The 22,204-nt window shown below is 42.5% G+C and overlaps 1 protein-coding gene across 1 annotated transcript in view; it reads left to right on the plus strand.

Moving 5' to 3' along the window:
* The window catches only part of LOC126284145 (SH3 domain-containing protein Dlish), a 95,226-nt gene that overhangs the window by 66,442 nt on the left and 6,580 nt on the right, over positions 1 to 22,204 (plus strand). The window contains exons 4-6 of the mRNA XM_049982863.1: positions 15,212 to 15,348; positions 16,795 to 16,984; positions 17,218 to 17,354. Of these exons, the coding sequence (XP_049838820.1) occupies positions 15,212 to 15,348; positions 16,795 to 16,984; positions 17,218 to 17,354 (464 nt within the window). The remainder of the gene's footprint in view (positions 1 to 15,211; positions 15,349 to 16,794; positions 16,985 to 17,217; positions 17,355 to 22,204) is intronic.

The following is a 22,204-nucleotide window of genomic DNA, read 5'->3' on the forward strand; positions in this document are numbered from 1 at the left end:
TGCAACCTACATCCTTCTTAATCTGCTTGGTGTATTCATCTCTTGGTCTCCCTGTATGATTTTTACCCTCCACACTGCCCTCCAATGCTAAATTTGTGATCCCTTGATTCCTCAGAATATGTCCTACCAACCGGTTCCTTCTTCTTGTCAAGTTGTGCCACAAACTCCTCTTTTCCCCAATTCTATTCAATACCTCCTCATTAGTTTTGTGATCTACCCATCTAATCTTCAGCATTCTTCTGTAGCACCACATTTCAAAAGCTTCTGTTCTCTTCTTGTCCAAACTATTTATCGTCGATGTTTCACTTCCAAACATGGCCACACTGCACACAAATACTTTCAGAAACGACTTGCTGACACTTAAATCTATACTCAATGTTAACAAATTTCTCTTCTTCAGAAACGCTTTCCTTTCCATTGCCAGTCTACATTTTATATCCTCCTTACTTATACCACCATCAGTTATTTTGCTCCCCAAATAGCAAAATTCCTTTACTACTTTAAGTGTCTCATTTCCTAATCTAATTCCCTCAGAATCACCCAATTTAATTCGACTACATTCCATTATCCTCGTTTTGCTTTTGTTGATGTTCATCTTATATCCTCCTTTCAAGACACTGTCCATTCCATTCAACTGCTCTTCCAAGTTCTTTTGCTGTCTCTGACAGAATTACGTCATCGGCGAACCTCAAAGTTTTTATTTCTTTTCCGAATTTTTCTTTTGTTTCCTTTACTGCTTGCTCGATATACAGGTTGAATAACATCGGGGAGAGGCTATAACCCTGTCTCACTCCCTTCCCAACCGCTGCTTCCCATTCATGTCCCTCGACCCTTATAACTGCCATCTGGTTTCTGTACAAATTGTAAATAGCCTCTCACTCCCTGTATTTTACCCCTGCCACCTTTATAATTTGAAAGAGTATTCCAGTCAACATTGTAAAAAGCTTTCTCTAAGTCTACAAAAGCTAGAAACATAGGTTTGCCTTTCCTTAATCTTTCTTCTAAGATAAGTGGTAAGGTCACTATTGCCTGATGTGTTCCAATATTTCTACAGAATCCAAACTGATCTTCCCCAAGGTTGGCCTCTACTAGTTTTTCCATTCGTCTGTAAAGAATTTGCGTTAGTATTTTGCAGCTGTGGCTTATTAAACTGATAGTTTGGTAATTTTAACATCTGTCAACACCTGCTTTCTTTGGGATTGGAATTACTGTATTCTTCTTGAAGTCTGACGGTATTTCGCCTGTTTCATACATCTTGTTCACCAGATGGTACAGTTTTGTCAGGACTGGCTCTCCCAAGAACATCGGTAGCTCTAAAGGAATGTTGTCTACTCCCGGGCCCTTGTTTTGACTCATTTCTTTCAGTGCTCTGTCAAACTCTTCACGCAGTATTGTACCTTCCATTTCATCTTCATCTACATTGTCTTCCATTTCCAGAATATTGTCCTCAAGTACGTCACCCTTGTACAGACCCTCTATATACTCCTTCCACCTTTCTGCTTTCCCTTCTTGGCTTAGAACTTGGTTTCCATCTGAGCTCTTGATACTCATACAAGTGGTTCTCTTTTCTCGACAGGTCTCTCTAATTTTCCTGTAGGCAGTATCTATCTTACCCCTAGTGACATAAGCCTCTAAATCCTTACATTTGTCCACTAGCCATCCCTGCTTAGCCATTTTGCACTTCCTGTCGATTTCATTTTTGAGACGTTTGTATTCCTTTTACCTACTTCATTTACTGCATTTTTATATTTTCTCCTTTCATCAATTAAATTCAATATTTCTTCTGTTACCCAAGGGTTTTTACTAGCATTCGTCTTTTCACCTATTTGATTCTCTTGCTGCCTTCACTATTTCATCCCTCAAAGCTACCCATTCTTCTTCTAGTGTATTTCTTTCCCCCAGTCCCGTCAATTGTTCCTTTATGGTCTCCCTGAAACTCTGTACAACCTCTGGTTCTTTCAGTTTATCCAGGTCCCATCTCCTTAAATTCCCACCTTTTTGCAGTTTCTTCAGTTTTAATCTACAGCTCATAACCAACAGATTGGTCAGAGTCCACATCTGCCCCTGGAAGTGTCTTGCAATTTCAGGGTGTATACGGCCCGGGACATCCGGGAAAAACCCGGGAATTTTTTCATCCGTGACAAATCTGGGAAAAACCTGGGAATTTTTTAGAATTCTGTGATTTTTTATTGTTTTAGATTTCAGGTAAAGTTTTGTAGGTTTGACGTGTAAGATCTGACACGCTGACAAAGAACTTTAGTCCACTACTGCTGAATAATTCTGTAGTAATGAAACAGAAATCAGAGAATAACACCAAAATAAAAGTTTAGTTGTATAGAAATGAGTAATTTACACAATGCACAGACCAGTTTGCCGACACCGAAAAGTGTCAAAGCCTTTAGGTCGAAGATTATGCAGTACGTCCGTAACAACTAATGTGCATTCGATGTGCGTCACATCACAATTGTTTACATTTCTAACAGATCACCATAAAATATTATGAATAGTGGCTTGAAATGCGTTACTTACAAAGTAAATTTCCACACAAGATGATTTATGTTATGTGTGAGAATGTGCAGTGAATTTCTTAAATCACAGGACGTTATAACTCTCATTCAAATCGTAACACTTTGAGGATCAGCCATTTGCAAAATGTCAGGCCCAGAAGATAAGTCATTTATGCCACTATTTAAAATTTTACCGGCACATTTGTATATGATATGACTTAACGTGTAACACACACTAAAAAAAAAGACCGAGCTTCAACTTAGTTTTCATATTTAATGTTATTCTTTCATAGATAAAAAATTATGCAATCGATGGCAAAGAGTGTAATTGACCTTCAAAAAAATGTGCATGATGTGTTACTGAGTAATGTCACAAGTCTCTTCATGCCAGAACACCTCGGCTTTTCTACGCAACTGATACTCATTTTGGCACGATTTTAATTGCCAAATTAGAGCCTGTTAGTAGGCCTAAGGACTTCCTATTGTTGTAGGACTAATAACAGTGGATGCCAATAGATGATGCAATTCTCGTTCGTACATACACATCTACTTAAGAGTTAACAGGTGTAGAAACACAGTTTGCTGATCTGAGTGAGCTCGACCTACCTTCGTAACGTACGCGCCGCGGCCTGTCTTTCTCGTAGGCCTCGTGCTCTGAATAATTGCCGTCATTCGCTAGTGAGGTCACATGACATGAGCTATGACATCATCTTTGCCTCTGCACTTCCGTCTTGACTGACATCTCTGCCCAAACTCTTTGCCTTTAAATATGTCTGCTTGTGTCTGTGCATGTGCGGATGGATATGTGTGTGTGTGCGAGTGTACACCTGTCCTTTTTTCCCCCTAAGGTAAGTCTTTCCACTCCCGGGATTGGAATGACTCCTTACCCTCTCCCTTAAAACCCACATCCTTTCGTCTTTCCCTTTCCTTCCCTCTTTCCTGAAGAAGCAACTGTCAGTTGCGAAAGCTAGAAATTCTGTGTGTGTGTGTGTGTGTGTGTGTGTGTGTGTGTGTGTGTGTGTGTGTGTGTGTGTATTTTATTTATTGTGCCTGTCTACCGGCGCTTTCCCGCTTGGTAAGTCTTGGAATCTTTGTTTTTAATATATTTTTCCCATGTGGAAGTATATATTAAAAAACAAAGATTCCAAGACTTACCAAGCGGAAGGTAGGGGTGCGGTGTGTCGGTGGGGTCAGGAGGTTGATGGAGTCAGGTGAAAGGTTTTGTAGGGGGCCTAAGGTTCTGAGGATTTCTTGAAGCCCCACCTGGACATCAGGAATGGGATTACCTTGGCAAACTTTGTATGTGGTGTTGTCTGAAAGCTGACGCAGTCCCTCAGCCACATACTCCCGACGATCAAGTACCATGGGCGTGGAACCCTTGTCAGCCAGGAGAATGACAATGGATCGGTCACCCTTGAGATCATGGATAGCTCGGGCTTCAGCTGTGGTGACGTTGGGAGTAGGATTAAGGTTTTTCAAGAAGGATTGAGAGGCAAGGCTGGAAGTGATAAATTCCTGTAAGGTTTGGAGAGGGTGATTTTGAGGAAAGGGAGGTGGGTCCCGCTGTGATGGAAGACTGAACTGTTCCAGGCAGGGTTCAATTTGGATGGTGTCTTGGGGAGTTGGATCATTAGGAGTAGGATTAGGATTATTTTTCTTCGTGGCAAAGTGATATTTCCAGAAGAGAGTATGAGTGTAGGACAGTAAATCTTTGATGAGGGCTGTTTGGTTGAATCTGGGAGTAGGGCTCAAGATAAGGCCTTTGGATAGGACAGAGGTTTCGGATTGGGAGAGAGGTTTGGAGGAAAGGTTAACTACTGAATTAGGCTGTTGTGCTTCCAGATTGTGTTGATTAGAATTTTGAGGTTTAGAGGTGGGTGGAGCAGGAAGTGCGAGATTGAGTAGATTTGAGAGACTGGGTCTGTGTGCAATGAGAGGAGGTTGAGGCTTCTTGGAAAGGTTGTGGAGGGAGAGTGAGTTGCCTTTCCGGAGGTGGGAAACCAGGAGATTAAATTTTTTTTAGATGGAGGGTGGCATGCTGTTCTAATTTGCGGTTGGCCTGTTGGAGGATGCTCTGAACAGTCTGTGTGAATGTGGGAGAGGAAAGATTGAGGACTTTTATTAGGGATAGGAGTTGACAGGTGTGTTCATTGGCTGAGTTGATGTGTAGGTCTAGGATTAGGTGGGTGAGGGCTATGGATTGTTCAGTTTGGAACTGGTATAGGGCCTGATGGAAAGAAGGGTTACAGCCAGAGATGGGAACTTTAAGTGTGAGGCCTTTGTGGGTAGTGCCAAATGTCAGACAACCCTGAGTAAATAAAATATGAGAGCGTAATCTGGCTAGGGCGAAGGCATGTTTGCGGAGGGAATGTAAATATAAGTTAATGGCGTCGTCGTGGGAGTGACATGGTATTAGAAGGTGGAAAGTGTAACATGAGGCTGAAATGAAAATAAAAATGTATGGGGAGAGATAAAGGTGAACTAGAAAGCAACTGGAGATTTGGTGTGAAAAAAGGCGAAAAAGTGTTGGTTAAAGCTGGGCTATTTTGATCCTGTGGTGAACTTGGGTTGGTAGACAATGATGTGCATAAAGGTTTGGTGGTTGTGTTGCCGCCAAAACACGTTAAAGGGTGGAGAAATTCGGGAAAATTTCGAAAAAACTGTGTGTAAATGTATTAAAAGGAGTGGTTTTGTGGTGGCAGATTATGAAAATGAGGCTAACAATTGTCTGAAAAAGAAATAATGATGTTAAAACCTGTGGGAAGCGGCTAAAAAATGATCGGTGGTATGGGAAACCGGAAATGGAAATAAAGCAAAAGTTGTTAGAACTAGCTGAAATGGTTGATTAATAGGTGAAAGGAACTGTTTGTAAACTGGGAATGGTGGATTTTATAGCAGCGGTAGTGTTGAAAGTGGAAAAATTTTTTTGGTTATGGTTTGGAAGTAAGTTACTTATTATTGAGCATATATAGGCAGGATAAAATTGTTGGTAGTTTACAGTAAAAAGGGGGAACGTTAGTACAAAGTGAAACTACTTGCATAAACAAAAAGAGAAAGTAAGATGATAGAAAAGATTACGAAATGCAACAGTGACAATAACAAACGTAAATGTTGTGTTCAAATTAATGATATTAATATAATAGCGGGAAACATTCCACGTGGAAAAAAATATCTAAAAACACATATGCTGTAACTTAACAAACGAAAGCGTTGGTATGTTGATAGAGACGAAAAACACATGTACACACACACAAATTTCAAGCTTTCGCAACCAAAGATTGCTTCATCAGGAAAGAGGGAAGGAGAGGGAAAGACGAAAGGATATGGGTTTTAAGGGAGAGGGTAAACACCCATGTGATGGATTGTATAGCTGCTTCTTGTCCAGTGGTAACTTTGAGTTTCATTCTGAACTACAAATATGTTGTTTCCAGCAAAGTCCATTTACAGAATTGCTTTTTCTGGGGTTAGAATTTTTTTTAAATTTCTTCAATGATTTTGACTGACACTTGCATATAAATGAGTGTGGTTTAAGTGCCTGTAATTTTTTTCCCAACAAGTCTATGTTTTCACCAACAGTTGCTTACTGCTTTATCAATTCTGCCCAATGATCTGTCTTTATCCACTGACTGAACTCAATTTCATTGTCAACACCTTTGAAGATAACTTCTGTTTAAATAATTCTGACAGTTTGTCACCACTGGGACAATTATCACAATGATTATGCATGCATTTGTAGTTTTCATAGTCACATACAAGAAATTTTACAAGTTCCTCATATGTGTCTTGTGTTCCGCATTCAGAAGCAGTTTTACGTTTTGGTGGATCTCTCTCTCTCTCTCTCTCTCTCTCTCACACCACACACACACACACACACACACACACACACACACACACACACACACACCCACACCCACACCCACACTCCCCCAGGGGCTCAGCATTCACTTGCTGAGTACGGGCTTGGCGACCCCGGGGTCCTGAGCTGGGGACTGGTCTGCGCCGCCAGTGTCCTGACACCGTAACCCCCGGACATGCTTCAGCGACCACCGTACGGCGCGGCGGTGAAACGTTGTGTGCTGCGGGGAATGGTAATCTTGGCTTGACCGCCTGGATTGCGAGGAAGGCCAACCTCTATAAAAACCCCTCAATCTTTCGGTGTGCTCCGCGCCTAGAAGATGCATGGCTGTTGGGGTGGAACAGTCGCAAGCGGGCAACCTCTGGGGCACCTGCCGCACCCCAGTTGTATAAGGCTTACTCAGGCACGCGGGGCTCTGTCTGAGCGGACTTTTAGTTCCCTAGCTGCTCGTGGGACCACAATGGACCCTTCGACCTCTACTTTTCCCCCTACCAGTGGCTTGGGTGGGCCGCTGGTTGGAAAACACACCCAATCGAAAAAGCGGCTACGCGCTGCGAGTCCTCCAGCGCCTGGTGTTGCTAGAGATTTAACAGAATGTAGTAACGGAGCACATGCTGATCATCAGAATGTGTTTTTGATTATTAAAAGGAAGGAGGGTAGCTTTGAGAGGGTTTCTCCCTTTTACATCCACAAGGGTCTTGAGGGAATTGCAGGAATGCTGAAATCTGTAAAGCGACTGCGCAATGGGACTCTGTTAGTTGAAACTTCTAGTTCCCGTCAAGTCGCTGCCCTTCGGAAAGCAAATTGTCTAGGAGAGTACGCTGTCGAGACCGAGCTCCACTCCACTTTGAACTATAGTAAGGGTGTTGTGACGTGTAGGGACTTGGTGGATATCCCCATAGACGTGCTAAAATCTGAGTGGGCTGACGAAGGAATTGTTGACGTGCAGCACATTATGAAACGAGTCAATGGGGACCTCGTCAAATCTGACTCGTTTATTCTCACATTCAGTTGCCCGAGACTCCCGGAGCATGTTAAAGCGGGGTTCTTACGTTTGTCCGTACGGCCATATTTCCCCAACCCAATGCGCTGTTTTAAATGTCAGCGCTTTGGGCATACTACGTTGGGGTGCAATGGAATAGCCACGTGTGGTAAATGTGGTCAGCCTGCCCATGACGGAGCCGATTGTTCCTCGCCTGTGAAGTGCGTGAATTGCTCTGGGAGTCACCCTGTCTGGAGCCGGATCTGCCCCATCTATCTCGAAGAGCGGAAGGTACAGGAGATTAAAACCTCTAAGCGCATCCCCTATGGTGAGGCCAAGAAGATCTTTAAGGCCATGCAACCTCCTGGTTTTTCCACATCTTTCGCTTCCGCTCTCAAAAAACCGGTACAACTGGCCACTGTTGCTACACAAACGGAGGTTGCTAGTGTTAGCACTAAAACCTGCGCTTGCCAGTGCACTTGTGCTGCTGCGGTTGTTTTGCAATCTGCGGCTCTCCCCGCTACATCGGACAAGGCCGTGGTTGCTGACATTGAGGTACTTCCAGCCTCCCCCCATATGGCGCCTTCTGCCCAGGCGAGTCAACCTCCAACTGTTGACAAGGCTCTGCATTCCAAGCCCCCCAAGACAAAGCCTCAGAAGCTGAAGGTTCTGCCACCTGAGGAGACTAGTCAGCGTCGGTCCGATGATGATGCCATCGTACTGTCTGACATCTCCCGTGGGTCGTCATCGGATCTTATGGACATTGATGTCGACCGGGGGCGGTCTTCTCGCCCCAGGAATAAATCTCCGGCCAGTACGGTCTCTCCTCCAAAGCACAGAGGCAGGGTGAAAGTTCAGCCACCCTGATCACTGGCTCCCATATTACAGTGGAACCTGAATGGTTTCAGGACGCATGTGGCCGAATTACAACTCCTCATACGAGAGTGCCCCTTGTGCTTATGTCTCCAAGAGACACATTTTCGGGCCACTGATTCTCCTTCTTTACGCGGCTATACCGCATATCGAAAAGATGATCTGACGGGGCAAAGGGCAAAGGGTGGTGTTGCAGTTTTTGTCCGTGATGTGCACCCCTCATCTGAGCTCCCTCTCGTCACCGACTTGCAAGCAGTTGCAGTTGACATTCTTGTGGGTCGGAGGCTCACAGTCTGTTCTGTTTATTTACCACCTCCGGATGCGATAGACACTGAGGCTCTCACGGAACTTATTAGCCAACTCCCTCGCCCATTTCTTCTTCTGGGGGACTTCAACGCTCATAATGTCTTATGGGGCTCTCCGACTACTTGCCCCAGGGGTCGCATTCTGGAAAGCGTCATGATGTCTGAAGAACTGTGCCTCCTCAACTCTGGTGCTCCCACTCATTTCTGTACTGCTTCCGGATCGTCATCGGCTATTGACCTTTCCTTTTGCTCTCCTGCACTCGCGGATTCTGCTCTGTGGGAGGCTGCAGCTGACCTCCATTCTAGTGACCACTTCCCCCTCTGGATTCGCCTCCTGGATGAGGCTGTGGCATTACCAGTGCCGCCCCGGTGGCACCTTTGCAGAGCTGACTGGACACTTTTCAGCCAACTGGCTGTTTTGGAACACCGTGCCAGCGTCCACGAATGGGTAGACCATGTTGCAGCTGTGATCTCTCATGCTGCTGAATTGTCCATCCCACGGTCATCCGGTCATCCCAAGAGGCGTCCTGTCCCTTGGTGGACCACTGAGTGCCACTCAGCCATCCGCGCCCGCCGTGCAGCACTGCGCCGCTTCAAGTGCCGTCCCTCAGCTGACAATCTTGCGGCCTTTCGAGTGGCAAGGGCCAGAGCGCGGCGGGTGATTAAAGAGAGCAAACGACGGTCATGGCAATCGTTCTTGAATTCCATCTCTCGCTCCACTAGTTCTACGAAAGTATGGGAAGCCATCAGGAGGATTTCCGGGAAACTCAGCCAGCTACCTGTCACGGCTTTGCTGCATCAGGGATGTCTCCTCACGGCGCCGAGAGACATTGCCCAGACACTGGCCATGCATTTTGCGGAATCTACCGCCACTATTAACTGTGATCCAGATTTCTGCCGCTACCGCACTGCCGTCGAAAGGGGTCACTTGGACTTCCGGTCTCTAAATTCTGAACCCTATAACTGCCCCTTCACAATGTGGGAACTGGATTCTGCGCTGTCTGTGGCTCATGATACTGGGCCTGGTCATGATCAAATCCGGTACAGCATGCTGCGGCACCTGTCGCTGCCATCCAAGGAAGTTCTCCTGAACTGTTTCAATATGATATGGTTATCTGGCACGTACCCTGACTCGTGGAGGGAGGCAATTTTGATTCCCCTCCTCAAACCAGGGAAGGACCGAACGCATCCCAGTAGTTATCGGAGTATTGCCTTGACGAGCTGTGTTGGGAAGACGTTGGAACGCATGGTCAACCGCCGCCTGGTTTGGCTGCTCGAGACCAGGCAGCTCCTTAGCCCCTCTCAGTGTGGCTTTCGGAGATGTCGTTCCACTATAGACAACTTGACCCTGCTTGAGGCCGCCATCCAGCAGGCCTTTCTACGTAACCAGCATTGTCTAGGGGTCTTCTTTGACATTAATAAGGCGTATGACACTACTTGGCGCCGCCTTATCCTCAATCAACTCCATGAGTGGGGCTTTCGTGGCCGTCTCCCCATCTTCATTCGGTCCTTTCTTTCTCACCGCCTCTTTCGGTATCGGGTTGGTAATGTGCTATCGGATTTGTACGTGCAGGAGAATGGTGTTCCTCAGGGCAGCGTTTTAAGTGTCACCCTCTTTGCCGTTGCTATTAACAGTATCACGTCCACTATCCGGAGTCCTGCCCAATGCTCCTTGTTTGTGGACGATTTTGCTGTTTTCTGTTCTTCCTCCAGTCTTGTCAGTGCTAGTCGGCAGTTACAGCTTACGATAAAGCGCTTAGAGGCATGGACTGCAAAGACGGGTTTTACCTTTTCTGCAGACAAATCTGTGTGTGTTCATTTTAACCGTTCTCGGCGTCTTTTTACCTCCCCTGAATTGCGTCTGAGGGACACCGTTCTTCCTTTTAGAGACACTGTGAGGTTCCTGGGCCTCACTTTTGATTCCAAGTTGTCGTGGTTGCCTCACCTTAAAGACCTCAAGGTGCGGGCCCTGAAGGCACTGAATATTTTGAAGTGTCTGAGCCATCGGTCCTGGGGAGCAGATCGGGCGCGTCTGCTTCAGTTTTATAGGGCTTTCGTCCGATCGCGTCTTGACTATGCTTGCACCGTGTATGGGTCAGCAAGGCCTTCGTATCTGAAGATCCTTGACGCAGTACACCATGAGGGTATCAGGCTGGCCACTGGTGCTTTCCGTACCAGTCCCATCCCCAGCCTGTGTGCTGAGGCAGGGGAACCGCCGCTCGCCATCCGGCGGAAACTCCTCATGGTGCGACGGGTGTGTCATTTCCTTGCCTGTCCTACCTCCCCTGCGTACCCTACCGTTGCCCGACCGCCTATGGAAGGTCTCTTTTCCAGTCGTCCCAGGGCAACAAAACCATTTGGGATTCGTGCCAAGCATTTGCTTGAGTCCCTTGGTGTGGAGCGTGTGGCCCCCCAACGACAAGGTTTTACTCGCCTGCCTCCCTGGTTGCTCCAGAGGCCCAGCATCCTTTTAGACTTGTCGGAGAACCGGAAGAACTGCACTCCGGCGTTTGTTTTTACCTCCTTATTTTACGATATTTTAAATCAGCATCCGGACCATGTACCTGTATTCACAGATGGCTCTAAACAGGGGGACACTGTTGGTTGTGCTGTTGTTTTCCCTGATCGAGTCGTCAAGTTACGGCTTCCTGCGGTGTTTACCATCCTCGATGCCGAATTATTTGCAATACTGCGGGCATTGGAGCAGATGAGATGTGTTCCCAGTATTAAGTTCCTCATCTGTTCTGACTCCCTGAGTGCCCTTCAGACCATTCAACACTTGTACCCAGCGGATACGGTCGTCCAGAACATCCATGATGCCCTACTCCACCTGCAACGGCAGGGGAAGGAGGTTTCTTTCTGCTGGGTGCCGGGGCACGTGGGTATTAGGGGCAACGAACTGGCGGATGTGGCTGCCAAAGATGCATGTTCCCTCCCTCACGTTGTTGAATGTGCCGTCCCCCTCCATGCTGTAACCTCCCTTTTGCGTTTTCGTGTTATGCATCAATGGGAAGAGGAGTGGTTGGCAGTTTCTGACAATAAGCTGCGTCTGGTAAAGGCCACTACGCGACCATGGCGTACGTCCTACCAGTCATACAGGCGGGATGAGGTCCTCCTCACTCGCCTCCGCATTGGACACAGTCCCTTCACGCATGGTTTTTTACTCCGGCGGGAGGACCCCCCAATCTGCAGTGCTTGTGGCGTCCAGATTACTGTCCGCCACATTTTACTTGACTGTCTTTTATTCTCTGACCAGAGGGCGGTGGTTTCCTTGCCACCGGATTTGCCCTCTATTTTGCAAGACGACGCAGCGACTGTGGTTAAGGTTTTACGGTTTTGTGTCCTGTCCAATCTGTTGCCTCGGATTTTAGGGAGAAGGTTTTAATGTGCTGCTGGGTGACTGGCTCACCCAGTTTTTAGGTAAGAGGTCCGCCAGTCACGATTACCTCCTTCTTTCACTTCGGTATCTATTCTCTTTTCCTTGTGTTTCCTTTCCTTTTTTAGTGTGTTTCTTCTCCTCTTGTTTTGCCTCTGTATGTGCGCATTTGGAACTGCGTTAGGCCTGTGTCTTTTAGCCGTTCTCCTTGTTCGGCGTCCGTCTTCGTCCCTTCACCGCCTGTGTTCCTGTTTCTATGCGCTTGGGCGCTGATGACCACGCTGTTTAGCGCCCGTAAACCTCAAACACACACACACACACACACACACACACACACACACACACACACACACACACACACACCCACACCCACACACATTCTCTCTCTCTCTCTCTCTCTCTCTCTCTCTCTATGAATGAGTGCCAGCAGCACCAGCTAACATACACCACTTCGGTCTTAGCAAACAAAATTTAGAAAGACCAAAGTTAATGTTTGGATTCTCCCATTTAAAACAAGAGTACAGCTCTCTTAAGTTGCAAAGGAGGAGTCTTTTTTTTGCATATACACATTATTCTGAATGCTAAATTTGTCTTTTCTCCTGGTAACTTTCAAGGATATCCATCATTTTGGTAAAAATTAGTGACAATCTTTACCACTTTATTAGCAATAACTTTCCCCCATTTGTTTTAGGAATTGATAAAATATACAGTTTTGTTTTCAGTTTTCTTGCTTGTCAGACCACATACTCAGTAACATTCAATTTTGACATTATGTTTTCTGTTGACCAAGAGGATGGAACTAAAGTTAAAATTTGAATTTTATCAGGCATTTTTACACTAGCCAATTTTTCCTTCATTAACAGTATCATAACCTCAAATCTTTGGCTTTCTTAAGAATTTCGTCATCCGATTTTTCTTCTCTATGGTCATAGTCTTCAGTACTGCAATCTAATGTCCTGCACACTTTTCTTTCCAGAACATGCTTCACTTTTTCTAGCTTCTTTTTGCCATTTGAAGCCTTGCTGTGATTTGAAACAGAGTGACATTTTAAGGGAGAGCAGCCCATCACCAAATCATGTAAAGTTTTATTTGCACCATCAATACTTTCACTTTTTAGTACTGATTCGTGAAATGTCACCTCCAGGTCATCTGCATCACTTTCATTTCTACCACTGATATCGGTTTTCTGTTCATCAATCTTATGACATGTTGCACACTGCTTTTGGGCAGTTTTTACACATTCTTTTATCACTTAATGTTTTAAACAAAGACAAGCAAACTGATCTCAAAGATTTTTAACAGTTTTTCTGTACTTTTTGAAAATATCACAGCAAGTTCTTTGATGACTTTTAAAACCTTTTTAGTAGTGGTATCTGTGATGTCCACATATAGTAGCACTTTCTGGATCTTGTGGAAAGCTTATATTGGATCGCACCAATATCAAATCACGTAGGTCTTCACTCAGCTCTTCTATTTTTTAGAGTTTTTACTAAGGTATATGTTGTCAAATGACATGGTGTTTTTAATAATTTTCCAACAGTGCATGAATTCTCATTTTCCATTGCAATTAACTGAGCATGGATTCATGTTTTAAAGTGGAATGATACGGCCGGACCACAAACAGATGTGACCTATCTCACAGAAAGACAAAGAGCAGCTGAGGCCAAATGGACTAATTGTTGCATGCCAGTTATTTTCAACAGTGAATTTCCATAAATTGTTGCATTGTTTTCATGCCTACAAAGGTATCAAACAAGCTACTGCTGTCTAAGAACACATTTTTATTACTGTGAACATGTGATTGACTGAAAACACAAACCATATATATTATAGGCTTTAAAAAAATTGCTGAAGAAGTCAAATGAAAGGAAATAAATTTTTGTACTGAAAGTTAACTTGGGTGCCTAGAATGAGTTATACTTAAATATGCTAATTTGACACCCTTGCATCTGAGGTAGTGACAGTGAGTGCAGGAAGTAACTTAAAATGACCCTTTTCCATTACAGAAAAAGTATTTTGATTTCAGATGTGTGTGTCAATTTGCAGTAGATGTATTATTATTTTATTTTATTAGGAAGCTTACAATCTAGGGGATTATTTAAGACCAAAATTGGGTTCCCAGCGAATTGGAGAAATGTGATAGAAGCATTTTCCCACACCCTCACAATTTTTCTGAAATTGAAAATTGATACACATTAATATTTTTAAAATATTTTCTTTGTGACTTAACTGCTTCAATTACTGGATATCTGTTAACTATATGCCTTACTTAACATAAAAAAAATCCAAATTTGAAGCTTAATAAACACCTGAGTTATGGGCATTTATGTAGATAAGTACCATTTTGCATTGAATTCTTGCATAGTCCACTTATCAGAATATCATTACATTTAAAATTTCATATAAAATAAAGTTGTAGTCTGATACCGAAACGGTTTTTCAGAAGTTCCCATGTTAAGTATAAGCAAATGTGCAAAGTTTTGTAAATATCTGAGATAGAGGGTTACAAATTTATGAATTATTGCATTTTTTGGCATGGAATGACCTTAATTATATGAGTTAGGATCCCCCTTGGGAAGAAGTCCGAAAAAATTGTTGTGCTGTTAAGCACTTCAGAGGTATATGAGGCATGAGGCAAGGAGTTGGGAGCAGGAGTAGTTTAGGGATGGATGAAGATCTTGTGTAGGTTCAGTGAGTGGCGGAGTATCACAGTGGGAAGGATATGAGGTACGACATTCCAAGTCATGACAAGAGACAGAATGCTGGTGGAGAACGAGAGTACCCACTTGTTCTTTTCCCTTTTCCCACTCCAGCACTACACAGTCTTCTATTCCACCAGTGCACTCATAGTTTTTTTACTTCCCTCCTTTCCCACAACCACCCCCTGCCTGTCCTTTGTCTAATCACTGTGCCTAGCTGCCCTAATGCCCTAGCCTCTCCCCATTTTGTCCCTGTCCTCTCCCCTTTCCTGCCCCAGCCTCTTCATTACCCCCATGACCCAGGTTTCCTCTTCCATCATGTGCTGTTGCTCATAGTCCAGCATTGGCAACCAGAGACAGTGGTCATCATGTGTTTGTGAGTTGCTATTGCGTGAATTTGTATGCGTATGATCTTTCATTCAAAAGAAGGCTTTTTGGCCAAAAGCTTACGTTTTTAGCATTCCCTTGTTGTGCCTGTCTGTGATGTAGTGTCACCACTATTTGGTGTAGCAATCTATCCTTCTCTGCCCCCTCCCCCTTCCCCCAAATTGTCTTCTACCCTTATATGTGATGAAAGTTGGTCATGAATTTCTGATGTGATGTACCATTATAGGTGCCGACATTTCAGACTGCGAGAGTTACGGGAACAAAAAAAATACAGGTGCTACACAGCAACTTAATATAACAAGCTCTCAAGCTTCACTGCATAGTGTGTCTTCATCACAACCAGATGTGCATCCATTTTTTAAGGTATGTGTATTAACAATACTTCACAATTGACTTAAACAAACACATTTTTTACTTGCCAGTAATTGTAAAATATACATACAGAAGACACAAATAAATTCTCAGTGTTGTTCTAAGGAGCTGTGATTTATCATTTGTTTGGGTATTTTCATCTTGTAGTCTGCCAAAATACTCAATAGTAATGTGCATTGAAGGTATTCAGTGTCATTCTTGAGACTCCCTGGCAGGTTAAAACTGTGAGCCAGACTGGAACTTGAATTTGGGATCTTTGCCTTTTGCTGACAGGTGCTCTAGAGCACTTACGTGCAACAGGCAAAGGTCTCAGGTTAGAGTCCCGGATCTGCCAAACAGTTTTAGTGTGTCAGTAAGTTTCAAATCAGTGCATGCTCTGCTGCAGAATGAAACTGTACTGTAATATTATTATTGGCATCCCTGCTGCAGAAAATATCAACAGAATTGCACATGACATACTAACCAAAGCAATGTACTTGCAGTGGACTGTGTAAAATATCTCTAGTTAATAATTTACTTTACACTCCGTATTAACCCTAAATATTCTGATTCACAGGAGAAACTATTACTTTCATTTGAAAACACGCATTTGATTGCAAGTGCAGTTTTAACTATAGCTTCTGCTGTTTATAATGGTATGGTGTTTTATGTTTGGTTAAGCCTTCACATCTTTTATGTAGTACTGTGTGAGTAGTTTTCTTAGTAATCAACCAAATCTCAAACAGAACTGGAAAACTACATCAATATTGAATGTTCAAAGTAAGTGGAAATAAATGAAATGGTTTGACTGTTGTTGTTTTCAGTCCTGAGACTGGTTTGATGCAGCTCTCCATGCTACTCTATCCTGTGCAAGCTTCTTCATATCCCAGTACTTACTGCAAACTACATCCTTGGTTTGACTGTAAAATAACTTAAGTTGAAATGTGATTCTTGTAGGGAACGAAGTTTTATCAGTTAATGAAGTGGCCCTCTTAGAGAGGGAGAAAGAAAGAAAGACACGTAGGATATGCCACTTACTGCACAGCAAAGAAAACAGATAACACCCTCAGCTTTGGGACCTAGAGTTCCTTTTTTTCATGTAGGAAAGGACTTGGGGTATTCTGGAAGGTGGAGGAAGAGAATAGATATCCCAAGCTAAATGTGGCCCACCCTGTAAAAGATTTTTTTTGATACCAGAAAAGTTAGTAAGAGTGTGTGTGTGTGTGTGTGTGTGTGTGTGTGTGTGTGTGTGAGAGAGAGAGAGAGAGAGAGAGAGAGAGAGAGATTGGGGAAAGGGGGGGGGGGGGCACACACATGCTTTTGAACGTGCATATGCACTTCCTTTCTTTAATGTTGTGCGCCTACTTGTTTATTACTGCTGATATATTTTACATTTACTGTGGATAAAGTGTGTCTTCACTGTGCTAATGAGACTGTGTAATGAATATGTTCATGCAGGATCCATCTGGCAGATATATTGTGCTCTATACGTTCATAGCACGTGATGAAAATGATGTTAGTGTGGAACGTGGTGAATTCGTGACCGTTTTAAATCGAGAGGATCCTGATTGGTACTGGATAGTCAGGAGCGATGGACAGGAAGGTTTTGTGCCTAGTGGGTTTGTCTATCCAGCCCACATAGTACAAGGTGAGCTTTCTTCTAAAGGTATTCGTTAACATTCTGTTAGTAACATAAGCTCTCAATGTCAGTAGACTGTAATTTCTTGCATGTTTTGCCCCTCTGTTGCCATGCAGAACAATTTTTTACATGTCTCTTGTAACTTGGAACTGTTTTTAACTGCTCAGTTGAACTGAACCTAATTGTAAATGAAGACTGGTGCAATGTATAATAACTTGGTTGTTTTCCTACTCTTCTTGCAGGGCATCTGAATCAGAGTAATAATCAAAATGTGAACAACAATTTTGCATCACAAAGCAATGCACATCTACTCGCATCACAGTCAAATGATGACTTACGTTATCATGGTACTGAACTTGTAATGCTTTACGACTACAAGGTTAGTAGTAGCATGGAAAGTGCTGTAAGTGTGGAGAATGTGTGAATGTTTTAATTATATGCATATGTATATAATATTATGCTGAGTTGATAAAGAGTTCACTTCACTGATTTTTCAATAGCTAAAAACTTTCTTAAATAAAAGATTCTTCTGGTTTTTAGTAAGTTGAATCTAATATGACAACAAAAAAGCTTCATGACCCACCTATTTTCACAATAATTAAAAAATGCATTATATAGTAATTTAATAGATATGTGCGTCTTATACTGTTTAGAATATTTCTTATGTCAATGGGTTAATAGGGTAAGGTATCAACATAGGTCCAGAATAAACTGGCCTGCAACAAAGTCTTTGAACCCTAGAGATCAGAATGTTTCATGTAAGAACCTCCGGGGGGGAGTGGGGGAAATCTGTTACCATCTTCAGTTGTTAAGTTGTACCTGATGAAACAATTTATTGAAAGCCATATCTAAACATGTAGTATATTTCAAATATCTCTGCAAAAAATCGTTGCATGTATCAGAATCAAATGAAAAGAAGGTGTGTTGGGCTCCACATTTGAAAAATCTTGGCTTTGAATGGAAAATGACAATGAATGAGATGTTTGTGGGTATTATTTATGAAGATTGTTACTGAGTTCTTAGGCAACGATAGGATCCACATTATATTTCTGTGTTAACCCGTGTTCAGCAAATTAGAATAACTTTTTGAACAGTCAGTTAGTACACCAAGATGTACAACATACAGTTCCTTAGAGAAAAAGCTGTATTAGATGTGTTAAGAGGAAGAGAAAAAGCAAATATGAGCCAATGGACAGACAATTGTTATGCCCAAAAAACCATGAGTTTAACATTAGCCTAGCAAAAAATAACCTCAAAATATTTCTTCCTTGGCCTATGTTATGTGAAAAATTCTATTTTGTTTAACTACTGTACCAGGGTGTATATGACCTAGGACAACAGGGAGATCCGGGAAAAACCCGGGAATTTTTTCACCCGGGAGAAACCTGGGAATTTCTTCGAATCCAGGAATTTTCCATTGTTTTAGTTTTCAGTTAAATTTTTGTAATTTTGACGGGTAAGAACCGATAGTCTAACAAAGGATATTACTATATCCCACTACTGCAAAATAATACTGCACCAATAAAAGATGAACGAGAGAGAGAGGAAAAAAAAAAGAATAAAACTTAAATTGCAAAGGAAATGCGCCATATACAACAACAAAACACAATACTCATACATACAAGCTTCTGCCAGCAGCAAAATGTGTCAAAGGCTTTAGGAAGGCAATGCAATGCTTCATAACAACAAATTGCTTCCGATGAACATAGAGTCACAACTGTTTACATTAGAGTCGTTATAGCAGTTATGAGCAGGGTCATGCGCATGCGCAGTTGAGTTGCGTATCTTCTCCCGTTTCTGGCTGCAGAAATGTGGTTGTTGGCTGTGTAAGCAGTAGGAGTAAGCACCTAGATGCTATCGGGAAAAAATTTACTGGCGCACCCAAGCCTCACGCATACGCTGAGTCTAGGAGGGGTGGGGGGCTAACCGAGGTATCTGGCACTTGTGGCATTTCCGGGGGGGGGGGGGGGGGGGAGGGTGGCTTAGTCATCATATTCTTGATGAAAGAAAAACTTGTTTGACAAAGCGTGTAGCATCTAATGCACGTTTGTCTGTCTATTATTCATATGAATTTGAATGCATCCATGTTGTCTTTTTAACATTTTTGAACACCTTCTAACTTGATTTCTGAATGAATCATAAGTTGATTTTTGAATGCATGCATAATGTACGTGATGTCTGTCAGGGGAGTTCTCGTCATATCTAGAAATAAACTTTCCTACGCACAAAAGGGGACGGGGCTATGCGAGCTGAACGGAATAAAGCCGAGCGGATGAATGCCAATTGCTGTCTGATTACGTGGCTGATTGGGTTTGCGTATGATCAGCGTTTTTATATTTACTAGCGAAATCCATAGATTCAGACTACCAGAGTGGAAATAAATGACTAACAGGAATAACAGGTAAGAAAGATTTAGTATTATCTTCTCAGTGTAGCCAAGAAAATGAAATTTTGACAGAAAATTTTTGGCCAGATCGCTACACTAGTAAGGGCCAGTTGTACAGTCCCAGACTAGTTCTGTTCTGGAAGCAGTGCAGAAAATGTGTTCTATGAACATTTAACAAAGCCTATCCGGAAGATAATCGCAGGATAATGAAACTGATGATTCTGACAGGTTTAGTGAAGTTAACCGGCGAATAAGTTTTGTCAATGGCAGGAATAGTTACAGAATTAGTGATAAGATTGATTGTTAGAATGAGGAAGGAGAAGAAACGGGGACATCACACAAATTATGGAAGAATATCACAATTCCAAATTTATATAAAATTTCGTACTACTGCTTTTCTATCTCATGCTTGAGAAACTGGAGCATATGAATGAAATGTGAAACTATTTTCTAACATAAAGCTTTTTGCTCACAGTAGGCCTAAAAGTCATTTGATATTGGTACTTCGTGAATTATATTCTGTCATGTTATAAAAATGACCTTTTGTGTCAAAACAGTCTCGTTTATTAGGTGTGTGTTAAAATTGCTGCAAGGCCTATTTTGTTTTATCGAGCAGACAGTGACAAAATGGATGTAATCAGTTTGAGAAACCACACCAGTCTTGGGTGCTAATTGTTTTAACAGCTTTTTCAGCATTAGGCAATGACATTTTGATTTTCAGTGTGGAAAACGTTTGATGAACTTTGATGTGGTAATAGATTCTTTCGCAGAAAGGAAAGCACACCATGTAAAGCTGTAGCATGATTAGAGAGAAAAAAAATGCTAGGAGCTAAGGATTGAAGAAATGTGTACCGTCTTGCTTGGCTCTTCTTTACTGGTTTTATGTACCCTACATTTAATTGTATGCAAGTTATTGTTCAAAATGTTCAAATGTGTGTGAAATCTTATGGGACTTAACTGCTAAGGTCATCAGTCCCTAAGCTTACACACCACTTAACCTAAATTATCCTAAGGACAAACATACACACACCCATGCCCAAGGGAGGACTTGAACCTCCGCCGGGACCAACCACACAGTCCAGGACTGCAGCACCTTAGACCGCTCGGCTAATCCCGCGCGGCTGCAAGTTATTAGCTAATAGGCAATAAAGAGTGAAAATTTTCCGAAGAGCTCTTGTTGTCATGATTACAAGTAATCCCATCCAATATTAATTGCAAGCTGCTTCTTCTTCTTCTTCTTCCTCCTATTCTTTTTTTTTTTTTTTTTAAGGAGAGATTGAGGGAGAGAGATTGAGAGAGAGGGGTGGAGGCAGATTGTCACACGAGCCGAGTGGAAGCAGGAGAGGCACCAGAGGACATTTTAATTTCCACTGTCCTGTATATAGTTTGAAAGCATCCATTGCAAAATATACAAAAGTTTCAATTCCACAGAGCAAAATACAGTGACGTGCGATTGAAGATTACAGTGTGAAGAGGCGTGGCGCTGCATGTTGGCACACTTAAGATCAAATAACATGTCTTACATTTTCTCGAACACATGTTTTATGTATCAGATTCTGCAGAAAGATGTGCGCTATAAAATGAACATGTTTTGGAAAATCCGATATAAAAAAAAATTACTACCTCAAACGCTTGGGGTTGGGAGGAGGGGGGCAGTGTTGGGGGGGGAGGGGGGGCGCATTCAAATATTGTCCCAGTTCGGAACTATCATAGATCCAGGGCTGATGCGCAGAGCAGTATGAGTTACAGTGGAGAAGTCTCCACGTAACCCCTGTTTACATTATTTCATGATCTTGCTGCTTCCTTGTCGTTAATGCTCTCGCGTCAAATGAAAACAAAACGCATATCAGTGGCCGGAAGCTATCAAGTGAATTAAAATACATTCACATAATTACGGAAACCAAAAATTTGTTGTTAGTTTCAGATTTTATTTTATTTCCACCTTTCTGACAGCTGAGCATTAATCCCCTTGCAGAACAGTGAAGTTGTTTTTGTTGGTTTGCTAAAGAAATTTGGCTTTTATTAATCTTTTCTGCTGAGACAGACCATGTATTTGAAATGAAGTGTTTAATTCCAACTGTTCGCTGCATTTCAAGTGCACATTTTCATCTTCTAGCACGTGTGGCATTAAGCCATAATAAAGAACCAAACATGAGATAACACAGTAGTGGTACTCCAAGAAAATTTACATCCCGAAAGCCACACTGAAAAGCTTATAATATCAGGCTGAAGACTTGTTCATTAGGAATCTGGACATATGAATGTGCTCTATAAGTATGCACTTTAAATGTGCACATTCTGATGCTCTTGGGGTATCCTCTAATGTCTTGTTTCTTTGATGACATAATTTAAAATGTTTTAATGTTTTACAATTACGAACATACGAGCCTCCTACATCGTCATAGTTGCGTAAGTGTGATGGCACCTGTCATCTGACTCTCTGGCAACTGCTGAAACAAACCTATTTCTAAGAGGTCGCGGGAAAATATTGCGACTGATAATTTGAAAAGCGTTACTTTCAAAGTAAATTTCCTTTTACGTAAATTGAACTATGTGTGAGAATGTACAATGCATTTCGAAAAATCAAACAGTGTTTGACTCTCATTTAAAAATCAACTCTTTGATGATGAGACATTTATGTCGGTATTAAAAATTTTACTAGCACATTTGTGCGATGTATCTTAAAGTGTAGCACGTGCAAAAAGATCAACGTTATATGTGGAAGCTTCGCTTCTCTTGCAGCTTATTAACCTTAGAGACCAACATTATATGTGAAAGCTTTGCTTTTCTTGTAGTAACTGTATGTATACCAATTTAAACCATTAACTTTTCTTGTTTGTTTG

The sequence above is a fragment of the Schistocerca gregaria genome, chromosome 8 (assembly GCF_023897955.1).
Source record: "Schistocerca gregaria isolate iqSchGreg1 chromosome 8, iqSchGreg1.2, whole genome shotgun sequence".
Taxonomy (NCBI): Eukaryota; Metazoa; Arthropoda; class Insecta; order Orthoptera; family Acrididae; genus Schistocerca; species Schistocerca gregaria.